Genomic DNA, 21,821 nt, shown 5'->3' on the forward strand with positions numbered 1-21,821 from the left:
TTTGAAGTCAACTACCACTCTCTACCTAAACTTTAATCAATAATTTGATGAATATCCCACAAACAGATGTGTCAAACTCTTTATTTAATTTACCACAATGTTCTAATCTTATGGCCTTCCCAAGCAATAAGACCTGCAGCATAATTCAGCATTTGCTAATACAGAAGTGTTTAAGGCAGCTTCAAAATTCATTTATACATGTAAATGCATCTGGTTAGCCACTTAGCAATATAATGATCGCTTATGAAAGCCCTTCTAAGTATATAAATCAAGACCAAACAAAGGACATCATATTAACAAGAACAACAAAATATAGCAACATAATTTATTTCCATTGGCCCCTAGATGAAGTACATTAGCAACTCCTAATACAGTGCTAAAGAGGGAGTAATTGATATTCCTTGTACACACATTTGCTTTAACTAACCAAATACGGATAGTTAGAGGTTGAGAGCTGCTTCATAATCCAGCTCGGTTAAGATGTCTAAACACAAGAGACAGAAATTACAACCCCCCCTTAATGCTGAACTTTGATGTTTGTAGTCAAGTGACAGTGAAGATGTCATGCACTGATGACTTGGAAAAGTTCTCCTGTAAATCTCTATTGATTACCTATTGCTGGCTCTTAGCCGCAGAGCACTTGGCAAGAGGTTGATTTTGTCTGGGTGATGTTCAAAGCAGAAATACATCTGATGATGGAGGAGCATTTTAGGGGAGGGGGGGAGCAGACCTAAGATGGTATTTTGGAGTGAGGACAGCCTGCAAAGCCAAACAGGGTAGTTCTGGCTATAGACCAATGTGTTCCCTATAGCACATCATTCCAAGTAACACTTGTTCCCTTTTTAAAAGAAAACCCAACAGTGAGAATTTGCACTAATTTCAGCCTGCTTTGAAATTCTTATTATTGTTCTTTTAAAAAAAAAAAATCTGTTCTGCCCTGGCTGGCATTCAATAAGCCAGCACGATTTTTTGATGTTAAGAGATCAATACCAAGGTCTGTGACTATCCAATAAATAAAACCACATGAAATACTAAAAAAAAAAAAAAAAAAAAAAAAAAAATCATCCCAAAGGATAAACACAACTTTCAAGTAGTGTCAGTGGTGTGAAGATTTTTAGGTTAAAAAATATAATGCAGTGAGGAAGGGAAGTAACAACTATTATATTATATACTATAAACTCAGTTAATAAATCATTAGATATTTCATACATTAATAAAAAAGTGACTTTTTTCATTGTATATTGTCTCCTTAGTGACTGAAATGCAAGGGCATTACTACTCAGGTCAGTCTAAGGAAGTACCCTGAATATCAAACAGTCTGCAGCTTCGTCATCTGCCCTTTTCTCTACCAGTGACTTCATACATCACAGTGTTGTCTGAGCACACCCTTGGAACATGGAATTTATATGAGATTACAGTTCTACAGTCTCTCTGCTGTCAGCACAGTTGACCACTGATGAGACTCAAATACAGGTGACAGCTTTTTTTCTCTCCTGGCATAGTATCTTGCAGCAGCATAACAACATAAACAACAACAATAATAATAATAATTAGATTCCACTCTATTCCCTTAATAGGGCCATTTATCAGGAATGCTTCAGCACTGCCAGTTCACTATGTAAGCCTTACAGTAAATTAACTACTTTGTAGCTTGCATCATGCTGAGTGAACTGTGTGAGTAGCTTCAGAAGAGGCTAAGATGAAAGAGCAGTGGGTTTTGAACTAATTATTTCTGCTTACTTGATAAGGATAACTCACCATGACCACAGCGCTTGCCCAAAGTCTAGCTGTGTGACAACCACAATCCTTAATTTAAGAAGTAGTGTGCATATCTAGAACAGGTGACAGATCAAGAGAGGCTATCAATGAGATTTTATTTTTCTATGATTCTGAGCCACTTAACTAGACCCAAATGTTCTTTTGGAGAAGTCTGCGTTCTTTTACAAACATTTATTTTTGTATGATTGCTGCTTGTTTATTGGAGAACCGTAGCTATAACTTTACATCCTTTCCATTTTTTATTGTGCTTAGTTTGATCTAGTTTGCTTTACTTATTTGTGGCATGTGCCAAAAGTTACAATGACAATTCCAGACGCAAAAGCAATCTCTCTGTACAGAAGAAAATGTTTAACTACTGATAGTTGTTGTAAATCTATTGGTGATGACACTGCTGAGAATATAAAATAAAGGCCAATATTCTCGATTTAGAGGAAGCTACTGTAGTTTTCATGTGAATTTGTGTTCATAGTTTGTGTAAAATTAGTATCTAATTTACCAAGACAGTAGCTAATTATGCAAAAAGGCTGCCTTCTGGGCAAACTAAAGTAGAGCTCAAATATGCCACACAGTGGTAGAATCTACTAAAAATGGAAACATTACTAAGCCCAGAAATCAAAACAGAATCTGTTTAGTTATACTGAAATAGAAATACTGAGTGAAGGAACAAGACACAACTGTTTAATGGAACGCATTACCTGAGAAAATGTAGGCACCTACTGATTATAAAATCAATGCAGTGGAAGTAACTGCACACTTAAAAAAGGAAAAGGATGAGATGTTGAAAGGAAAAAGTGTTTATTATGACTCCACACACTCCACACACTCCAGTGACTATAAATAGCAGTTATTCAGCTGATGTTAATCAGTCATATAATAAACACTGAACTGATTTTAATTTTATGGAAGCAACATGTTTCACAAAAGATTGGACAGGGCGATAACAGGCTGAAAAGTAAGTTTTACTAAAAATATATAACTTGAGGAACATTTCTCAGCTAATTAGGGTAATATGCAACAGGGCAGTATCCTTTATTTCTTTTTCTTTTTTTCCAGGCAGTAAACTGAGTATAAAAAGAGCATCCGAGGGGAGCAAAAGTCACCCAATCTGCAAAAAAACTCTGTCTACAATTTTGGGAAGAATTTCAGAATAATGTTCCTGGATAAAAAAAAATTGAAGAGACTTTGAATATCTCACTATCTATAGTGTATCATGTCACCAAATGAATCTGTGTACAAGGGACAAGGCTGAAAATCAGTGCTGTATGTTCACAGTCTTCTGGCTCTGCAGCACTGCATTAAAAACAGGCATGACTCTGTCATGGAAATAATTGCATGGGCTCAGCAATACTTCCAGAAATCACTGTCTTTGAACACACTTAGCTGTGCCATCCACAAACACATATTAAAGCTTTATCATGCAAAGAAGCCATGTGTGAACATAATCCAGAAACGCCATCTTCTCTGGGCCAAAGCTCATTTAAAATGCACTGAGACAAACTGGAAAACTGTTTTGTGGTCAGACAAAATTTGAAATTCTTTTTGGAAAACATTGACACTACATTCTCTAAACTAAGGAGGAGAGGGACCATTTGGTTTATCATTAGGGCTCTCTTCAAAACCTGCAACTCTGACGGTCCAGAGTGCATTGGAAATTGCAGTATAAAATGGATGGTGGAGACGCACTATCCATACTAAAAGGGACACAAAGGTTTTAGATCAATGTATACTTCAATCCAGGGGATGTGCTTTTCAGGGAAGGCTTCGCTTATTTCAGCAAGACAATGATAAACTGCATAATGCATCAAGTTCAACAGCGCAAGTAAGTCAAGAATTGGTGAACTGTGGACTCCCTGCAGTCCATACACTTCACGCACTGAAAACTTTTGATGTATGATGTAACAAACAATATGTCAAAGAAGACCCACCACTGTTGAGGGGATAGGATCCCAAAAAATCCAACAACTATCAGTTCAGTTAGCAAATGCTTATTATTGTTGATTATCATTAATAAAAGAGATTATACTAATAAACGCGGCTCTGTCCCAGTGAATCTTGAGATGTGCTGCTCGGCAACATCGTGCTAAATTGCGTAGCTCTTGGTTGAGTGGGAATGTCGTACTTAAAGGAACAGACTATTTTTAAAAAACATTGTAATGCCCATAAAATTAACCACAGCACTTTTGGGGGATTACACTAACATGCTATTTTGCCTGGTTTCATAAATGTAGTCCAAAGTAGCTAAAGGAATCCAGAGCTCTCAATGTGAACAAAGGATCAAAGCAGATATGACTAAAATTTCAGAGGAGAGTGAAAAAACGAAGGATCATTGTCTTGTTATCTGGTGAAGTTATGCTGAAAACATCTTGGAAACTATACAGGGAATGATGCACATAAATGGCGTGTGATTTGTTATATAAATCTGTTGTACCTGCTTTTTATTTTTTGGTAAGGTAAAATTATAACATTAAACATTCCAGTAGCAGAACATTTTATTTTCAATTTTTATATAAGCAAGTAAATATTTTATTATGAAAATGACTGTTTTTAATGAATGAAGGTTGATTTTTACTTGTATACACCATCAATTGCAGTTCTTAGAAAAGAAAATCATAATTAGCAAAAGCGATCTTGATAGGTCATACTTTGAAAAAAGAAAAATAAGAAATCAAAATCAGCCAAGGAAATTGCAACTGGTGTATTTCTACTCAGCTTTGCAACTGAAAGTCCCTTCAAAGGACTATATGAATGGACAAAAACTAGAATCTTAACTAAAAATCATCAGCATTACTCAATATCCCAGTAAACAACACAAGCATATTTTTTATTTTTGGCTTTGTTTTGTTAAAGATACATTTTTATTGGATAAAGTTGGTTTAATGTTTCTCCACTCCATTTCCTCTGTGACCGGACCATCTCATTCCCCAAAACCTTTGAAGCACAGAGAAACATTAACAATAACAACACACACACACACACACACACACACACACACACACACACATAAGCTTCTTTTCCATAATGAATCCAGCCCCAACATTTGTTGTAATTGCTGTCATAATTATGTGCTGTTGTAATGTAATAAATGTGCAATGCCTGGTTTGGCAGAGTCAACACAAAGAAAATGACAGAAGAGATTCTGTTGAGAAATTGTGTTTAGAAATTGTAATGACTTCTGACAGTTAATGATGTGCACACTTTAGAACACTTTCCAATCTCAACATCTGCATGAGCTTAACAGTTAAAAATGTCCCATCATTAGTTGAACATTCTGTAATATTATACATTCCAAACATTACTATCTATGTATATATTTATACAGCATAATAGATGCTTTTAAAAATCTATTGAATGTACAGTATTTGACTGAATGAGCATAAAGCAAATACATGGATACAACTGTAAATGTCAAAGCATATTTACAATACAGAGACATTCGTGTTTATACAATTATAATTTTTTTTTAATACAAATATTACAATTCTATTATTGTGTTCTTTGCTAGAACTGGAAAAATATTGACAATGCTTTTGGCCTTGGTTATGGGGACAATTCAACACCATATTAAAAACTGTGAAGAATCTTTGTTCAACAACTGCAATTTAGCGAAGTCAGAGATAAAGAAATTCAAATTCATTAAAAAACTGAAACCCAGAACAGCCTTCACTTCTCATAATTAAACCCAGTTTTTTCATGTCGTTGCTTATGTCCCTGACAAGCTCTAAATGTTAAATCTACTATAAGATTTAACCTTCCTTATTGCTGTGAATTTGCACTTTGTTTAAATTATTTACCCATCTATCTCTTGTCAGTTATTGTCAACTTTTTTTAATTATTTAGTGTAATCATTAACATTACAGTGATGGGAGAATGATAGAAACCTCCTTGATACTCCTGAACACAGAACATCTAAAACATTTTATTCTGGAAAACTTGAGAATATAACACGATTTAATTGTATGAATGAGAATGTGAAATGGCCAATGGGACACATAAAATCAAAAAACAAAAAAAAATAGTAGTACATTCAGCTCATGATAAATTTGGGTGAACACCCACTGTGTGATTTGTGTGTTCACGTTTGGTTAAACTCAGTACTGTAGGACTAGTGATACTTTTAAATTGATAACAACAAACTGACGAATGGATGTCTTGATGGAATTAAATGAAGAACACCAGAAGTGTCATTGCAAGGTGATCGTTGACCCTTGTGTCATTAGAGCTTCAATGGATCCTGCAAACCTCTACATCTTTACTGGATGGGTAGATGGAGTTTTGTCAGCTAGGAACAGACCACTCATATTAGGGCAGAAAGTTTCACCATGGGATAAAGTTGATCCCTCAAAACACCTTTGTATTGATTTCAAAAGACCCTTCATTTCAAGAAGAAGAAAAGTGGACATAAACCTTTCTAGCAAAATTCCCCCATAGGCTGAAAAAGCCAAGTTTAAAAAGAGAGACATTGTATCTTTACATTGAAATTGTTATTCTATGTTTTTCATCATTCTTTTTCTATTTTGTCACCATGTACAGTATGTGATGTCTAATAGCAGAACACAAGGTTGCCTCCTTTAACTCTCCACTACTGAATGTCATTTGCCTATAAGGTGTTTGCAGCACTGCAGGAAGTGATTTGGCAAGGCAACAACAAGGGCAGGGTTTGTCTTTTAAACTCAGATTTACAATAGACCTACAACAACCAGAACGGGTATTTTTTTTTTAAATCACCCGTGAGTGTGTCATTATCAAACACAGGTTCTTTTAACTTTCTATTTCAAGATAAGCAAAATACTAAATTTGTTGTTTCAGACAGACCTGTTCTTGATTCAGTACAATTTAATCCATTTGTCATCTGATGTGTTTCCTTATAGGTGGGGCTTAAATGATAGGATTAACATTCAGTGCTGTGTAGCCTAGGATGGAATGATAAGGAAGTGGAGTTATGAATACTCCAATCCTACTGACACATTCATATTACTCTTCCTCTGAGACTATTATCCTGAATATTGATAACTTTAGGGTTTGTCCCATCAGCAAGATGGGTGGATAGAGTGGAAACTAGCAGGAGGGTGAGGGTGACAGATGTCTATTACACAATACGTTAATCTCACTATAAACTCATAACTACAGTAACTTATATACTACAGTGAAATCACTACTGACAATTATTTCACATTTATCTGCGCTATGATGAAAATATTAGTGAAGAAATCTAAAGTGATGACCTTAGCTTTCATGTAAAAATAAATAAATAAATAAATAAATACAAAAATAAAAAAACTGAGGGGTGTCATTTTGATCTAAAGGTTTTTTCTGCTCAACTGTCATATACAGCTCTGCCCTCAAAATAGAAAAGCACCACAGGGTTACTTTTAATTACATGACATCTGTTTTGCTTTTGTGGCACTGGATGTCTGATAACAAGGACATTTCACTGAATTTCAATCAGGTTTAAGTAATTTGAGTTTTTCCTCACTTTTTGTTCTTCTACTGCACAGAAATTGAAGGTAGACACACATATTTGTTGAGTTTGCAAATAAAAATTGATTGGATAAACTGGCAAACAAAACTGATAATACACTCTATTGAATTTATTACCAACTGCATCCTAAACCTGCCATATTCTATCCTTGTGCTATTCTGCAATGATGAAGGTCTCAGTATCCAGCAGGATGTATCCAAATGTTCAGTCAGCTGTGACGAGAACTAATGTGAGCTTTCTCTTACATTCAACTCCCCTTGGAAAAGGCAGCCACATGAGGAATCTTAACAGCTGACTGGGTACAAAAAATCTGACTGGTGAAATGACAGGAAAGGAATTCAATACCATTTTGTTCCTATTTTTTCCAAACAGGTACTAAACTAATGCATGTTAGACAGAATAAATAGTTAAATGTCATGAATGTAAACATATCTTTACTTTGAAGTGTTGAAAAGTAGATCAAAAACAGAATTGCTATAAATTTCCGTAACCAACACTATTAGTTCAACAATTTCCCAATAATTTCTTCAATCACACCTAAATCCTTTAATGTAAAGCTTCTGCCAATATGCAGTTAACTCCATAATCAGTAACTGTCTTGCACAACACGGCTGTAAGCCAAAACAATTTCCTATGGTGTATTTTGTTCAGGCAACCGCAAGTGTCAGTTTGAACTTTTACCCTTTTTTAGGTTCAAAAAGGATGGATTTATACTCCTGTTAATTAACTCATTAATGATGGAAATCGTTGTTTTAAAACAATACAAGAGTCGTGCTGGCAATTTATTTTTTATATGATGTTCTTATCATGTACAAACTACTTTTGAGGGGTTTAAACATGGCTGGGACTTCTATGGCCTTTTCGCCTTTATGTGACAGCATACTATTTGTACTCTGGAGAAGTGGGTTTGACAGCAGAACCGAGAGAGCAGATGGAACATCTCAATTTTTCATCAGCATCTTTGATTCAACAGTTAATTCAGACTCATGATGAAACCTCATAAAGAGGTTTTTTGTCTGCTGATCTACTTATTTCCCACTTAAAAGTGCACAACCCTCCAGGCACTTTTCCACCTACTCCTTTTCCCTCTTACCATCACTTCCCCATACCGCTCTCTAAGATTGATTAATCACAATCCATCGGGGGTGTTTCGGCACAAACTTTATCCATGGCCGAGGGCTAACTTCATGCTGCCGCATCAGAGCAAAATGATTTTGCACAAGGTTTCCTTTTCCCTATTCCCACCTGATAGTCATCACTTTCATTACAGTTTGACTACATGTTATTTTTTTTTTGTAATCCACAAGATAAAAACAAACAATAGCATAATTCCCTTTTAGATATTTGTCTTTTAGCTACAAAGAGATGATTTGTATTACACACTGAATGTAGATAAAGAGTGCATTTTTAGAAACAACAAACAATATAAGCCATAGGAATTTGACTGTGTCATTGTAAGAAGGTTCATAGTAAGAGTGTTCATGCTGTTAACAACACATCATCTGTGACTGTAAAAATACACCAATCTGGCACAACATTATGATCACTGACAGGTGAAGTGAATAACACTAATTATCTCTTCATCATGGCACCTGTTAGTGGGTGGGATATATAAGAGAGGAAGTGAATATTTTGAAAGAGTTGATATGTTAAAAGCAGGAAAAATGGGCAATTGTCAAAATTTGAGCTTGACAAGGGCCAAATTGTGATGGCTAGACAACTAGGGCAGAGTATCTCCAAAACTGTGACTTTTATTGGGTGTTCCCAGTCTGCAGTGGTCAGTACCTATCAAAAGTGCTCCAAGGAGCAAACCAGCAATATACCAAAAGTGCCAACAATGAGCATGGCACTGGACCATGGAGCAATGAAAGAAGGTTCACTGGTCTGTGTGATGTTTGGGGAAATGTTCTGCTGAGAAACTGGGATTCATCCATGTGGAGGCTACTTTGACATGTACCATCTACCCAAGACCTATTACAGATCATGTACATCTTGTCATGAAAATAGTAGTCACTGTGGCTGCCTGTGGCCTCTTAATGATGTGCCCCAAATAATGCACCCTGCCATAAAACAAAAATGGTTCAAGAATGGTATCAGGAGCACAGCGAGTTTGAGGTGTTGACTTAGCCTCCAAAATCCCCAGATCTCCGTCCAACTGAGCATCTATGCGTTGTGCTGGACAAACACATTCAATCCGTGGAGGGCCCACCTCTAAACTTAAAGGACTTAAAGGATCTGTTGCTAACATCTTGGTGGCAGACATCACAGCACACTTAAGTGTTTAGTAGAGTCCATTGCTCAATGTGTCAGTCATGTTTTGACAGCAAAAGAAGGACCAACACAATACTGTACCTAATTGGTGTAATGCTATCAATAGCAAGAGCAACCCTGTGCTTGTCTTGCTAGCGCTCGATGTTCTGTTGACCAAAATATTTTATTACAGAGGTTAGAGCATGCGCTGGACCTGCACTGCAGTATTTTGGATCATATCTATCTAACACACTCAAATTTGTTCATGTAAATGGGGAGTCCTATTCACACACTAAGGTTAATTATGGAGTGCCACAAGGTTTCGTGCTAGGATAAATTCTATTTACATTATACGCGCCTCCCTTACGCAGTATCATTTGAAAGCATATCAATTAGCAGTTACTATTCATCTCTTTCTTCTTTTAGGTAAAAAAAAAAACAGATGACTTTTAATTAAATGTAATTACAATTTGTGAGCTTTGACACTGCCTGCAAACTTCTGTTTGGCGTAAAATATACAAAAGTGATACAATAAAAACAGTAGATAGACTGCAATTAGACATCGACCTTATCTACAAAAACGCATGCCAGCCACGAGCTTTTCCTAAATCCAATAAAGTGCTTTCTTTCCTAAATGCAAAAAAAAATAAGTGTAAAAAAGGGGGGGAAAAAAAGCAAACGTGAATAGCAAACAAATAAATAAATGAAAACAAAGCACAAAAATAAATCTTCGAAATGGAACATTAACTACAATCTGACAAACTTATAATACTGCCCATCCTACTTTCTACTTTGCATCTAATATCTAACATTTCCAAAATATTGTTCAATATTATGTATTTACTGATGTATCTGTATCTGCATTTATGATGGGCGATAAATTAAAATCAGAGAAACACCCGTCAACCATGTAATGAGTGTTGATGTTCTATATTTTGTCCACCAGAGGGCAACTTCCCTGTTGGTAAAACGTGTTTATAACACCAGAAGAATAGACGAGTAATCCACAAGTTGTTATGACAGTAAAACAATACAATAAGAAGAGATCTGTGCTCTGATTACCATATAAAGATTAAGCACAAGTGTTTATTAATTTGAACAGATTGGAACATCTTGCTTGCCTGCCTTAAGACATCACAGTCAGAAAAGGATAGACTTACACCAAGACCTCACACATGTACTGTCTTTTTACATATTATTTCCTCCAGGAAGAACAGCACTACAAGAAACCAACAGTGATGAGTCATTACACAAGCTCCCTCACATTATTATTTCCACTTTCCTAAGACTTTTTTTATAGTATCAGAGTCACCTGGTACCAGGCATAAGCCACACTCATCAAGAGTGAAATTAATGCTGACAGTTTTATGGGGAAAGAATAGATTTAATCATTACAATCCCTCCTTTATATAAAAATTCAGAAGCGAGCGCCAAAGTTACATGTAAGCATCCTAAAAGATAAAGCTTCCTTGCAATTTTAACCCTAATCTTTAGAGAAAAAAACTGAAGTAAAATAATCATATTTAAAGCAAGTTATAATCCATATGCAACCACCATTTCTATTATTGTATAATTCATGTCGCATATTCACAAGATTAATTCTCTGAACTTGCATGACAAGTTCTACAGCAGATCAAAGGTTTGCTGATAAATGTTATCAGAAATGACAGATGTTATAGGCTGAACACAGCCTTGTCCTATCACATTCTGACTGTCTGTGAAACTTCACTAATACCTACTCCTGTGAGCGCAGATTGATGTCTTTATGATTTATTTATTTATTTATTTTGGTGGCTTATATGGAGGAAGTCAATATGCACAAGATACATAGCCCACACAATCCTTCTTTACTCCCATCTGCACAGCTCCAGAGTGACGTCAGTGCGTCGATTAGAGCTGTTTTTCCCCCCTCCTCTGCCATCTCTTCCTTTTTCCATGCCTAATCTGAACTTTTCATGAAACCTCTGCAATGCTGTATTCACTGGCTTGAAGATGGCTTTGAATAGCTGCAAACATTAAAAAAAAAAAAACCCCAGAAGAATCAAACTGAGAAAGCAAAGCAGTGATTTAGAATATTTACAGTTACTACACAATGTGAGTATATGAAAGCATAAAAAGGGCTTTAAACTGAGTGTAAAGGACGATGATTTTCCTTTTAGGTTAAAGCACTGTCATGTATATTTGAGCCAATTTAAAAGTAAAATGTTTCTCACAATATAATTTAATTTTAATTTTCCTCTATGTCACATTTTATCTTTGAGTCAATATAATTTATTGCTAATGCAATACAAGTGTTTCTTCTTAAGATAATCTTGATATACTGTACATACTGTAACAAAAATGCGAGCTTGGTTTTTGAGGTCACCATGACTTTGAATAATTCCATTTGTGTCAGATCACTAGCAGAAAGAAACAGAATGTTTGTATACAAAAGACTGTGCACAGCAGTGTAAACTTCAGCTGTCTTGCAATAAACCTTGGATGCTGATATGTTTCATGTATCATATACAAGGCAGTTTCACAGCCTTAAATAAATAGACTGATGTTGGGACACAGTGACAGACCAATTGATATTACTCAGCACCTATGTTTGAACACGATAAGCAAAACCACATAATCCATATTAGCATGTAGGAAATGGTGGGAGGAGAATATCGTAAAAGTGCTGATAAAGCTTGCCAAGAAATCCCTTGTTATTCTGGCCGCTAAATTGAGAAACATAAGTTTCTATAATAAAATGGGATTTTTAAAAGTTCTGGCAAAAGGACATATTATACTATTTGACAAAACTTTACTGCTTACTAAAGATCACAAACGGGAACGATATACTCCCTTTCTATGTAACCATTTGGGAGATCATTGGGAGATCATTGGGAGAACATTGGGAGAAAATACAGACACTTTGCTTCTGTATTTTCTCTATCTCTGCAAACCACCAGCTGCTGAGGGAATCCGAGTTACTTCAAACTCCCACACAAGCCAAAGACATCAGCAAGCCAGCCTACATCTGTGTATGAAGGTCCACAAGGGTAGTAAAGAAAGTTACTGTGCTCTTTGAACTTCTTGCCCCAAGCCTTTACTTGTCTCCACTAATCAGAGCCATTTTCATTTGATCATTTTAACATCACTGCTTGAAAACACAAACGTATTTCAGCTATACAGGCAAAGGAAGGTTCATTTTTCCTCGATTCTGCCTCATACCACTTTCCACGCCAGAGGCTGTTGTGGTGGCAGTGGGGGAGGACAAATTTGTCATGATGGTTGCAGATTCTGTTGCATTATTTGAATTGCGGTAGACATTCATAAAAACTGTGGTCCACTCCTAGGGCCCGAGGCTACTAGGCAACAAGTCATCTTGGATGCAAACCCCATAGCTAAGATGCTAGCTGTAAATAAAATATGGTAATGGCTTCCCAGTGACTGGTCTACTGCAAAAACTACACTTTAGCTTGTCCAAAATGTCAGACAGATGATTTGGTTTCACCCCAAAAGCAGATAGCTGGTGTGTATGCTAATTCTCAAAATGTGTTGTTCTTACTCTCGTGCCACTGTTTCAGCCATTCTAGGGAATTGTGATATTGGCATAGATTCCTTTGAAAAAACTGAAGGCCAGCATTTCTTACAAGAACACCTGCACTTCAGTGTGAAGCGTCATAAAAAACTGGAAAACCTCTTCAGCCATGCTGCTGGAAAACTTGAAGCATAAGTGTTTGAGCCTTGTTAGATAAAAGCAAAAGTTTGCAGAATCCATCTGTGAAACAGCACATTGTTCTCAGACTTTTATCAACACAACAATGGGGGGATTTTGTGTGCTCTAAGAGTTTTACAATTATAACTGAAAATCTGAAAAGCAGTGTCAAAAAACAATGCAGGAGTTACTCTAGATAATCACACCTTGCTGTGTACAGATTTTTGAGTTTTCTTTCTTTCACTGCACGGATATTTCATCATAAATTTTAGGAACAGAGCTGTTGAAATTTCATGAGACAAAAGATACCCAATGCTGAAACACACTTGAGGTGGAAGGCAAAAAAACATCTCTTCCTTTACAGATATAAATTCAAAATAAAGTTTATAGTTGATTAAGTTATAGTTAGGTACAGCTCAACTTAACCCAAACAATCCCTTGGTTATGCTGCTATATGCCCAGGCTGCTCAGACAACCTTAAATGGCGCACTTAGCACATTCCCCCTGTTATTATTTTATAGTACATGCTGTACTTTTATCTTTTTTCGTCTCTGTGCTCTTATATGTCTACTTTTTCTATATTTCTCCTGTGCCACATGTTTTTCTGTGGTTACTGACCCGATACACCTGCTGAATGGTTATTACTGTATTGACGTTGTTTGTTGTTTATCTGTGCTCCTCTTTTCACCTTCCCCCTACCCCAACCAATGAAGGCAGATGGCCACCTTCCCCGAGCCCAGTTTTGTCTGAGGTTTCTTCCTGTTGAAAGGGAGCTTTTTTTCCTAACCACTGTTGCCAAGTGCTCAAAGGGAATTGTCGGGCTTCTCTCTAAAGAGTTGTTAGGCATTGTGCTTACAAAGTAAACAGCCCTGAAATGAATGTTAAGGTGAACTGGCACTATATTAATAAAACAGACTTTAACTGAACTGAAATATTTTATACATTTTCCATTTTTGTAATTGATTGAACTCACCAATTAGAGATGGAAGGTAGTGAAATAAAAACTCACCCAAGTTTCCAACAAAATACACGTTTTGTTCTTGTTACTATTAGTTTTACACATGGCATTTGTGTTCATAGGTTCTAGAGTTTAGATTTTTTTTCAGTACAGCTATTAGATGGAATCTGCCACCTTTTGATTAAATTGCTCATTGAAGTACTTCAGTAAGTATGTTCAGCATGAGCTCACCAAGGGAATCAAACCAGATAGTGCTGCATGCTATTGGGTCAAAGTGACATGCACTCATATTTTTTTCATCAAGCTGCTACTTTACAGCAATGCATGTCACATTTTTCTACAAAGTGCAAAGACTTCATTTTGTTCAGAATAGTGTCTTCACAGATGCACTAAAGTATCAACAGAATATATATAAGACAATAAGAAGCAGCTGTAGAGGTATGTATGATTATAAATTGTCATCTGTCTTAACACACTGAATATAAAGTGCAGGTTGGTCTCTGTCAAACAATCAATACATATAATCAAATGAGCTATTTTGTATTTCCACAGCAATCTGGTTTAAGTGCATCTCTGCTAAAAGGCCCATACACTATTAGCAGTATATATAATGTATATAAAATGATTTACACAGTCACACTGACTAGCCAAGCAAACAATAGCAAATGAAATGAAACAATGAAAATGGCTTCTAATCTGGGCATAATCATTTTATATAACTGCTGAGAGCTGCAGTGTGATGGAAAGCTTGGTGATTGTTAGATAGTTGCATGACAACAACCCATTTTCCAGGCCAAATCTCTCTTCACTTCCTGTGAGTCAAGACCAGCCATCAGTAGCAGGCAGTCACAGTGCGCCGGAAACCTATCTGAGATCCAGTGCTTGTTAAATCTGTTAGCACTGCTATGATACTCAATCTGCAAACCAACCTTCACCATTGTGGTCGGAGACAAAACATCCTCCTTGATGCTTTAACAGAAGGCTTTAAAAGAAGCCGTTTTTAAAGACATTACATCAAAAACTGATGACCTTCCCTCAGATTTTAAAACATAGCCTACAGGTCATGTCATATGTAGTTAATTGCCACTTCACAGACAGCCTGCTGCGCTGACACAATTTTATATTGACTGAGTCTCTTTATTTTCATTGACAGCGACTCCATCAACCGAATCAGTATGTTTGATAGTGCTGTTTTAGCCTATTTTTTGATATTGCACAGAATCCCTTTGACCTGTAACACAGAAACATGAACATCAATTATTCTGCTCTTTTATCCCTGTAATTTTCCTGACTGAGTCTTCTGGTAGCAAATCACTTGAGCCTGCCTGCCCCATTTCCAGATCTACATAAAATCAGAACATCTAGTACTTTACAGGAAAACCTGTGAACCTAAAAGCAGCTGTTCAGACATCAGCCTAAAACATTTTACAACAAATCTGTATTCAGCCAAGGGCACACAAGTAATGCACATATCAAATGTTTCTTTTATACACTTCTAACAGTCTATATGAAACTCGGAAGGAAGATGTAAAATTCATCGGACAGAAAAATGTCACAAACTGACTGCGCAAGATGTAGCTTTCAAAAAAGCCCTCACATCAGTATGGATTAAAATTATATTTATGATTTTGTTTAGTAAGAAACTTCATCCTTAGTTTGATCTAAAAAGTTAAAACAGGAATGTGTTAAAGCATTAGAGACAATCTAATTTCTATTAGGAAATGGTCTAGGTCAGAAATGAATACTAAGCCAACTCTTTTTGCCTGGAAAAAAAAAAACTTCAAAAGGCTGCAGTTTGATATAATTTCAATTCATTTTTTGAACACTGTTATCTCTAGTTCTTAATCTCTGAATGAAATTTCTGAGGCTCTGTGAAGTATTTTGTTCTTTCCTAAATGGCATTGTAATACAGACAGTAATACCATGTTGTACCAACCTATTTGAAAGTTCTTTCATTTTTAGATGGTGTCATAGGTGAGGTCAGTAGCTTAAGGGCAAAATAAATAAATGAGTAAAATACACACAGCTACCCTACAAAGCATGTTGTTGTGAAAACATGCGCCCCTTAAATCTACTATCTATTCAAATCCCAAGTAGCACCATGGTGAAAACCAAACCATCCTTTCTAACAAAGCAATCTCACTGTTTGCTCAATTTGATTCTAAAGCACTGGCAATATCAACTGTTCCTAAAAAGAAAAGTTGACCAATGTTCATCTCAGTCACAGCTGGTCTCAACTATCATGTTTCTGTAAGGTTTCTGAATTGTCAAACCCTCTAGTTATATAGTTTAACAATGTTTTAACAAACTGGCTAACACCTGGTTCTTTAATGTTGTGTTTTTCCACTGAAAATAAAAGAAAGAACTGGGAACATTTTTATACCTTTACTACATGAAACACAACAGAAAAATATATGTACATACATACAGTACGCTTACGCATCACAGAGCCCTAAGAGCCAGACTTCCTGTCAGTAATTCACTCACTCTTCTGCACCATGATTGCTTCTTGCTCAGGTTTTAGAAAGATGAAAAAGTCAGTACCACCAGAACAAGAAAAATAAAACAGCTGTTTGGCAACACTTTGGAGTTGAAGGACACAAGCAAGCAAACATGCTGGCGCTAAGAGCAGTGCTAACAAAGATGTTAACGCCTCAAAATGAAACTCACTGACATGCTTTAGCTTTGTTATACTTAGTACTCTAACAAGTACGATTTTAGTTACATTCTACCAGGAAACAAGCAGATTTGTATTATTTATTAGACTACTGCCAGATTTTTATTTTAATGACTTACCTAACATGCTAGTTTTACAATTCAAGCAAACTAATCAATTTTTTAATTACTTTTTTTTTTAAAAAGCAACATGTTACTGTTAAAATTTTTCCTTTCTTTGCGTTTTCTTTAGCTGCTTATAGATTCTGCAAATATTATTGGAATCATTGGAAATGTGGCCTGTTGACAAGGAATTTTAAAGAGAAGTACATTTTTCTTGATGCAAATGTTTTCTCAGTACAGAAGATGCCATTCATTCAACATAATCAACAAATCATTTTTTTGCCCAGGAAAAGTGCCTCAAGACTAATAAGAAGGAAATATCTAAATAAATTAACAGAATAAGAAATAAAATAAACACTAATAGAAACAGTAAATGTGAATTGTATTAAAGAAGAAAAAATCGTAAAGAAGAAAGTATCTCTTGGATACTTTAACTGGTGTCGGTGACTAAGAGTAGGATAGTTTAAGTGCCATTTAAGGATTAAAGCAGAGCCCAGCTCTCTTATATCTTTGGAGAGGCAATGCCACAGTCCCCAACTATAATTGAAAAATTATGTCTCCAGTCTTATTTAGTTGGATTTGGGGTAGCTTGAAAGCTACGGGATCTACTAGCTTGTAAAAGGACATCATGCATCTTTGAGGTAGGCTGGTTTTACAATGTTGGGCAGAGTATAATACGGGTTCACTCTTCTTTTTTTATCATTTAATGTCTAACCATATAATCCTCATATAGTTGCTTTCTTTCAGTGGACTTTTAAGAAAGACTAGTCAAAAATTAATTTCATTGATGAAAGCATGATTTTGAATTTTAATATCTTGCTTAGTGTGGAATGCACACACATTTTTCGCAGTTGTACAAATACCACCTACTTTACTTATACAGGGCAGAAAACCTAGGACAGAGTCTAAAATACCCAAAAGATTTGTGACTTCTGGTTTGTTCCAAAAGGCAAGAGTTTTTTGAGATATTGCTCCGTTTTGGCTTTTGGGCCTACTTATAGAATTTCTCTCCTGTCCTCATTTAGTTTCAGAAAGTTATTACTCATCCATTTATTTATTGCCGACAGGCAGTCAATGAGGGAGCTTAAGGCTAGGATTATACTCTCTTGCAGACACATATGGACAGCTGTAGACACCACAGAGGCATAGGTTATCTTATTATACAGTTTTTCTAGTCCACTTTGAGGACACATGCACAGATTGTAACCTTGTAGTGAAGTGGCTGAGCAGAAAAGTTTGTGCAGTCAGACAAATGCACACACATCCCCTGTGTCAAATGCTGCACTTAAATCTAAGAGAACCTGAACCAAGCCCTTTCCAGCACTATGCCTCAGGTTACTTTATGAGTGCAGTCGCTGTGCTACAATTAGCTCTGAAGCTTGATTGAACTTTTGTCTTTCTAATGTAGAAATCTGCTTGAAATAAGTTTTTATAATATCTTTCTCAGTAATAGAATTTTTGGCATCGGCCTGTAATCATTTAGGATTCCGAAGTCTAGATTTGGCTTCTTCAACAGAGATTTCACAACAGTGGTTTTGAATGCCTCAGGCCAAAGTCCAGTTTCAAGGAATATGCTAATGATTTTCTGGACAGATTTCAAGATACTATCGAAAATCTTTTCTCATTGGAGAGGGTATCAGGTCAAGGCAGGTAGCATCTTATAAAGTTCTGAGGTTGAAAAGGTACTTTTTTATACATAGCAATTGGTTGTCTTTGCTTAGCTGTTTTAAATCTGACTTTTAAAAAAAAGATCCTCGGGATGGTAGCAGCAAACAATTATTAGCTATTGACAAAAGTCTAATTTCCTGTGTTTGTCTTTCCGTGTTGTTTGTTAGCCTTGACAGCCAGGGTAGCCTTGCTTTAAGGCCATAGTTCATAACACAAGGAAAATATGTTATGCAATACAGCAGCATATGTGATAAAGCAATGTATGCTGGGATATCACACTTCACACAGTGCACTCTATTCTGTAGCTCTATGACTGCATAAAATATGCATTACAAAGTAACTCCTTCAGAAATAAGAATCCAGACACAGACTATGTAGCCTGCTCTTCATACCATGAATTTGCAACATGGTTAAAACAAACAAACAAACAAACAAATGCTTCAGCTATTAAATTTCACTAATTTTAGCTTGTAGGTGCAAGCTAGGTGTAGTAGGTACACCTGCATTAACAATAGAACTGTGGCAGACTTTTAAACACATGTAACAGACAGGAATGGTCCATGGACTAAATGGCCAATATTGTTTTTACTTGTTAGTCGCATGAAACTGAAGACTGGAGAGGACAGAGCCTTTCAGTCTGTGACAATTACACTTTGCTTCGCATTCCAGCCTTGTTTAGTTATCTCTCTGGCTTCTTGTAAAAAGCAATTAGAATAGAAGACATTTGTTTGGTTTGTTTGTGTGTTTTTTGTTTAACCAGGCTTTCTATTGAGATTCTTATTCTCTGATTTTTTTTACTGTCTGTTTTATTTTATTCTTCTTTAATTTAATTTTACATTTTAACTTTGTTTTGAAATACTATTAACTGTATTATGATTAACTGACTTTGTTTTGCAGCACTTTTTGACTAAATATCAGTGAAAAGTGTATATATATATATATAGAGAGAGAGAGAGAGAGAGAGAGAGACAGAAAGAGAGAGGTGTGTGTGTGTGTGTGTGTGTGTGTGTGTGTGTGTGTGTGTGTGTGTGTGTCAGTCAATCAATTTAGTTTCAACAGTACAAATAAAAACCAGAAAACCAGCATGACCATAAGTCAGTACAACCAATTTAGTACAACTAAATTCTGCCTTTTGCTGTTGACATGGTTAACAATATTAACACCTTCATGGAACATTTCTGCTAAGCGATATAATAAAACCCCAAAAAGAAAAACCCATTTCAAATAAGTATGATTCCAATACTGAAGTGCCCTACTTGCAGCGCAGAACCTGTGTGCAGTTCACCCTCATCTGAGCAAACACATGAGGCTTTTAAACATCTAACAATATGTTAAGCCCAAATGACTCATAATGATTTCCTATACATGTCTGCAAAGGTCAGAACACTTTAAAATAACAAAATCCTCAGCTATGCCAGAAAGGTTAACACCATGGTTTGTACAGCATGATTCTGCTGTGATGTTGTAGCCAAGGGTGAACTCTCCTCTGAAGCCCTTCAAACACCACCGTGCTAGCACTGACTCTGAGCCTATAACTCCAGCCGAATGAGCACGGTTATACTTTGCTTCTTCAGTAAGGAAAAAAAGAGTACTTATAGTTCTGTTTTTTAGTGCAAGCTCTCCATCATAAATATCCATGCAGAAGGCAAAAAAGCCTTCGACAAATGCCACTGGGACCATAGGTGTGACAAGCAATATCAAAACAATAAAGGGACATGTTTAAGTGTCAGGGCAGATTCTTATCTGCTGCACATATTTGAATGTGTTTCTTCCTAAATTGCAGTGCAACATCCAAGTCCCATCACCACTCCACTCTCTGCCCTAAAAAGACAATCCTATAGCTCACAGCTTGAGCATTCTGTAAAACATAGCTTACATATATTGGTTAACATTCGGGATTCGCGTAAAATATCATCAGTGCTGTATTCTCATCCCCCAACATCCAAACACATCAACGGAGGATAAAAACACGCGACAATGATGCCACCGCTGTGCCGTGCAGACCGCGCTGAAGGCGGAAATCTGCATTAAAAGACGCACTTTAATGTTTTTCAGCGCATCAACTTTAATATCTGTTGAGCTCAGGCGCTATCTGGTGTGCAAAACCCACGATCAACAAACGCCTTGGAGTGCGCTTCAGCATTGGAGCTATACTTGTGCGGTACTCAGAAGTAGGTGCTGTCATGCAAGCTGGTCGTGATAGTCGATGCAGATGAATTAAGACTAACTACATAACTAGGCCTACTGCTACCGTTCTTCTTCCGTTTCCATTTAGTACATAGACACGCACACCGCACATCTTGCAGCCTGAACTGAATCCGACCATTATTCGTTGGTTTCACTCTTCCACGACTTGGTTAGTGAGTAGGGTGAAAGTTGGCATGTGGCAAGAATGGTACCGATCGCCTCCACCCGGCTGTCCTGTTAATGGTCAGTTAGTAGTCCTGATTCGCTGTCACATAATGAATGCCTCAACTCACTGACAGTTCGGATATTGTTAGACCCCACGCATGGATCGGAAAGCTGTGAGAGGTTCCCACTGCGTGAAAATGGCATGAAAGGGTCAGACTTACCGACGGCTAAATCCAGTAGATCTGCGCACAAGAGCAAGCACAATGAGAAGACGGTCATCTTTCCCTTATTTTGCAATAAATCCCAAACTCCATCTGCGTTTACATGCTCTCCAGGTTTCGGCTGTGTAATCCCCACCATTCCAGAGGTATGCGATTCAAAGGTGCCCCCAAACTATTCATGATGCAGCTCAAGTCTAAGTGGAGAAATCGGAGAAGTTGAAAATGAATGCAGCATTCAGAGCAGTGAAAACGAGCATCACATCAAAAAATGACTCACTGGGTGCGCTTATAGAACAAGCGGAATGTTTTTCCCCCCCTCACAGTTTAAACAATAGGGAGCTGCGCTTAGCCGCGCAGCAGAGATAGGCTGTGGAAAAAACGGAGCGGTTTGGATGAAAATGTCTCTCTCTCTTTCTCTCGCTCTCTCCCTCTCTCTCCTCCCGCCCTCCCCCTCCAGACAGACGCACAGTCATTCCTGATCACTCGCTCTTTTATTTCACACAATTTTCCTTAATCCTACCCTGGATTCAGACCCCTCTAATTCTGCCCATTAAGCCGATTTATTTCCGTTGGATTTCTCTCCTTATAAAAAACCATTTGTAGAGATCCTTGTGCGCCATATAGTATATAGCGTACAAGAATATGCAT

The 21,821-nt window shown here is 36.8% G+C and overlaps 1 protein-coding gene across 2 annotated transcripts in view; it reads right to left on the bottom strand.

The window, feature by feature from the left end:
- The window catches only part of igsf21a (immunoglobin superfamily, member 21a), a 171,332-nt gene extending 149,725 nt beyond the window's left edge, over positions 1-21,607 (bottom strand). The window contains exons 1-2 of one of the 2 annotated variants that reach the window (XM_005469642.4): positions 21,451-21,607; positions 21,174-21,367 (exon numbers count right to left, since the gene is read on the bottom strand). In XM_005469642.4, coding sequence (XP_005469699.1) covers positions 21,174-21,312 — 139 coding nt within the window. In that variant the 5' untranslated portion in view covers positions 21,313-21,367; positions 21,451-21,607. Of the gene's footprint in view, positions 1-21,173 lie in introns of both variants that reach the window. The other variant, XM_003447725.5, reaches the window with a different exon arrangement.
- Positions 21,608-21,821: the final 214 nt, after the last annotated feature.

Source organism: Oreochromis niloticus, linkage group LG5 (genome assembly GCF_001858045.2).
Source record: "Oreochromis niloticus isolate F11D_XX linkage group LG5, O_niloticus_UMD_NMBU, whole genome shotgun sequence".
Classification (NCBI taxonomy): Eukaryota; Metazoa; Chordata; class Actinopteri; order Cichliformes; family Cichlidae; genus Oreochromis; species Oreochromis niloticus.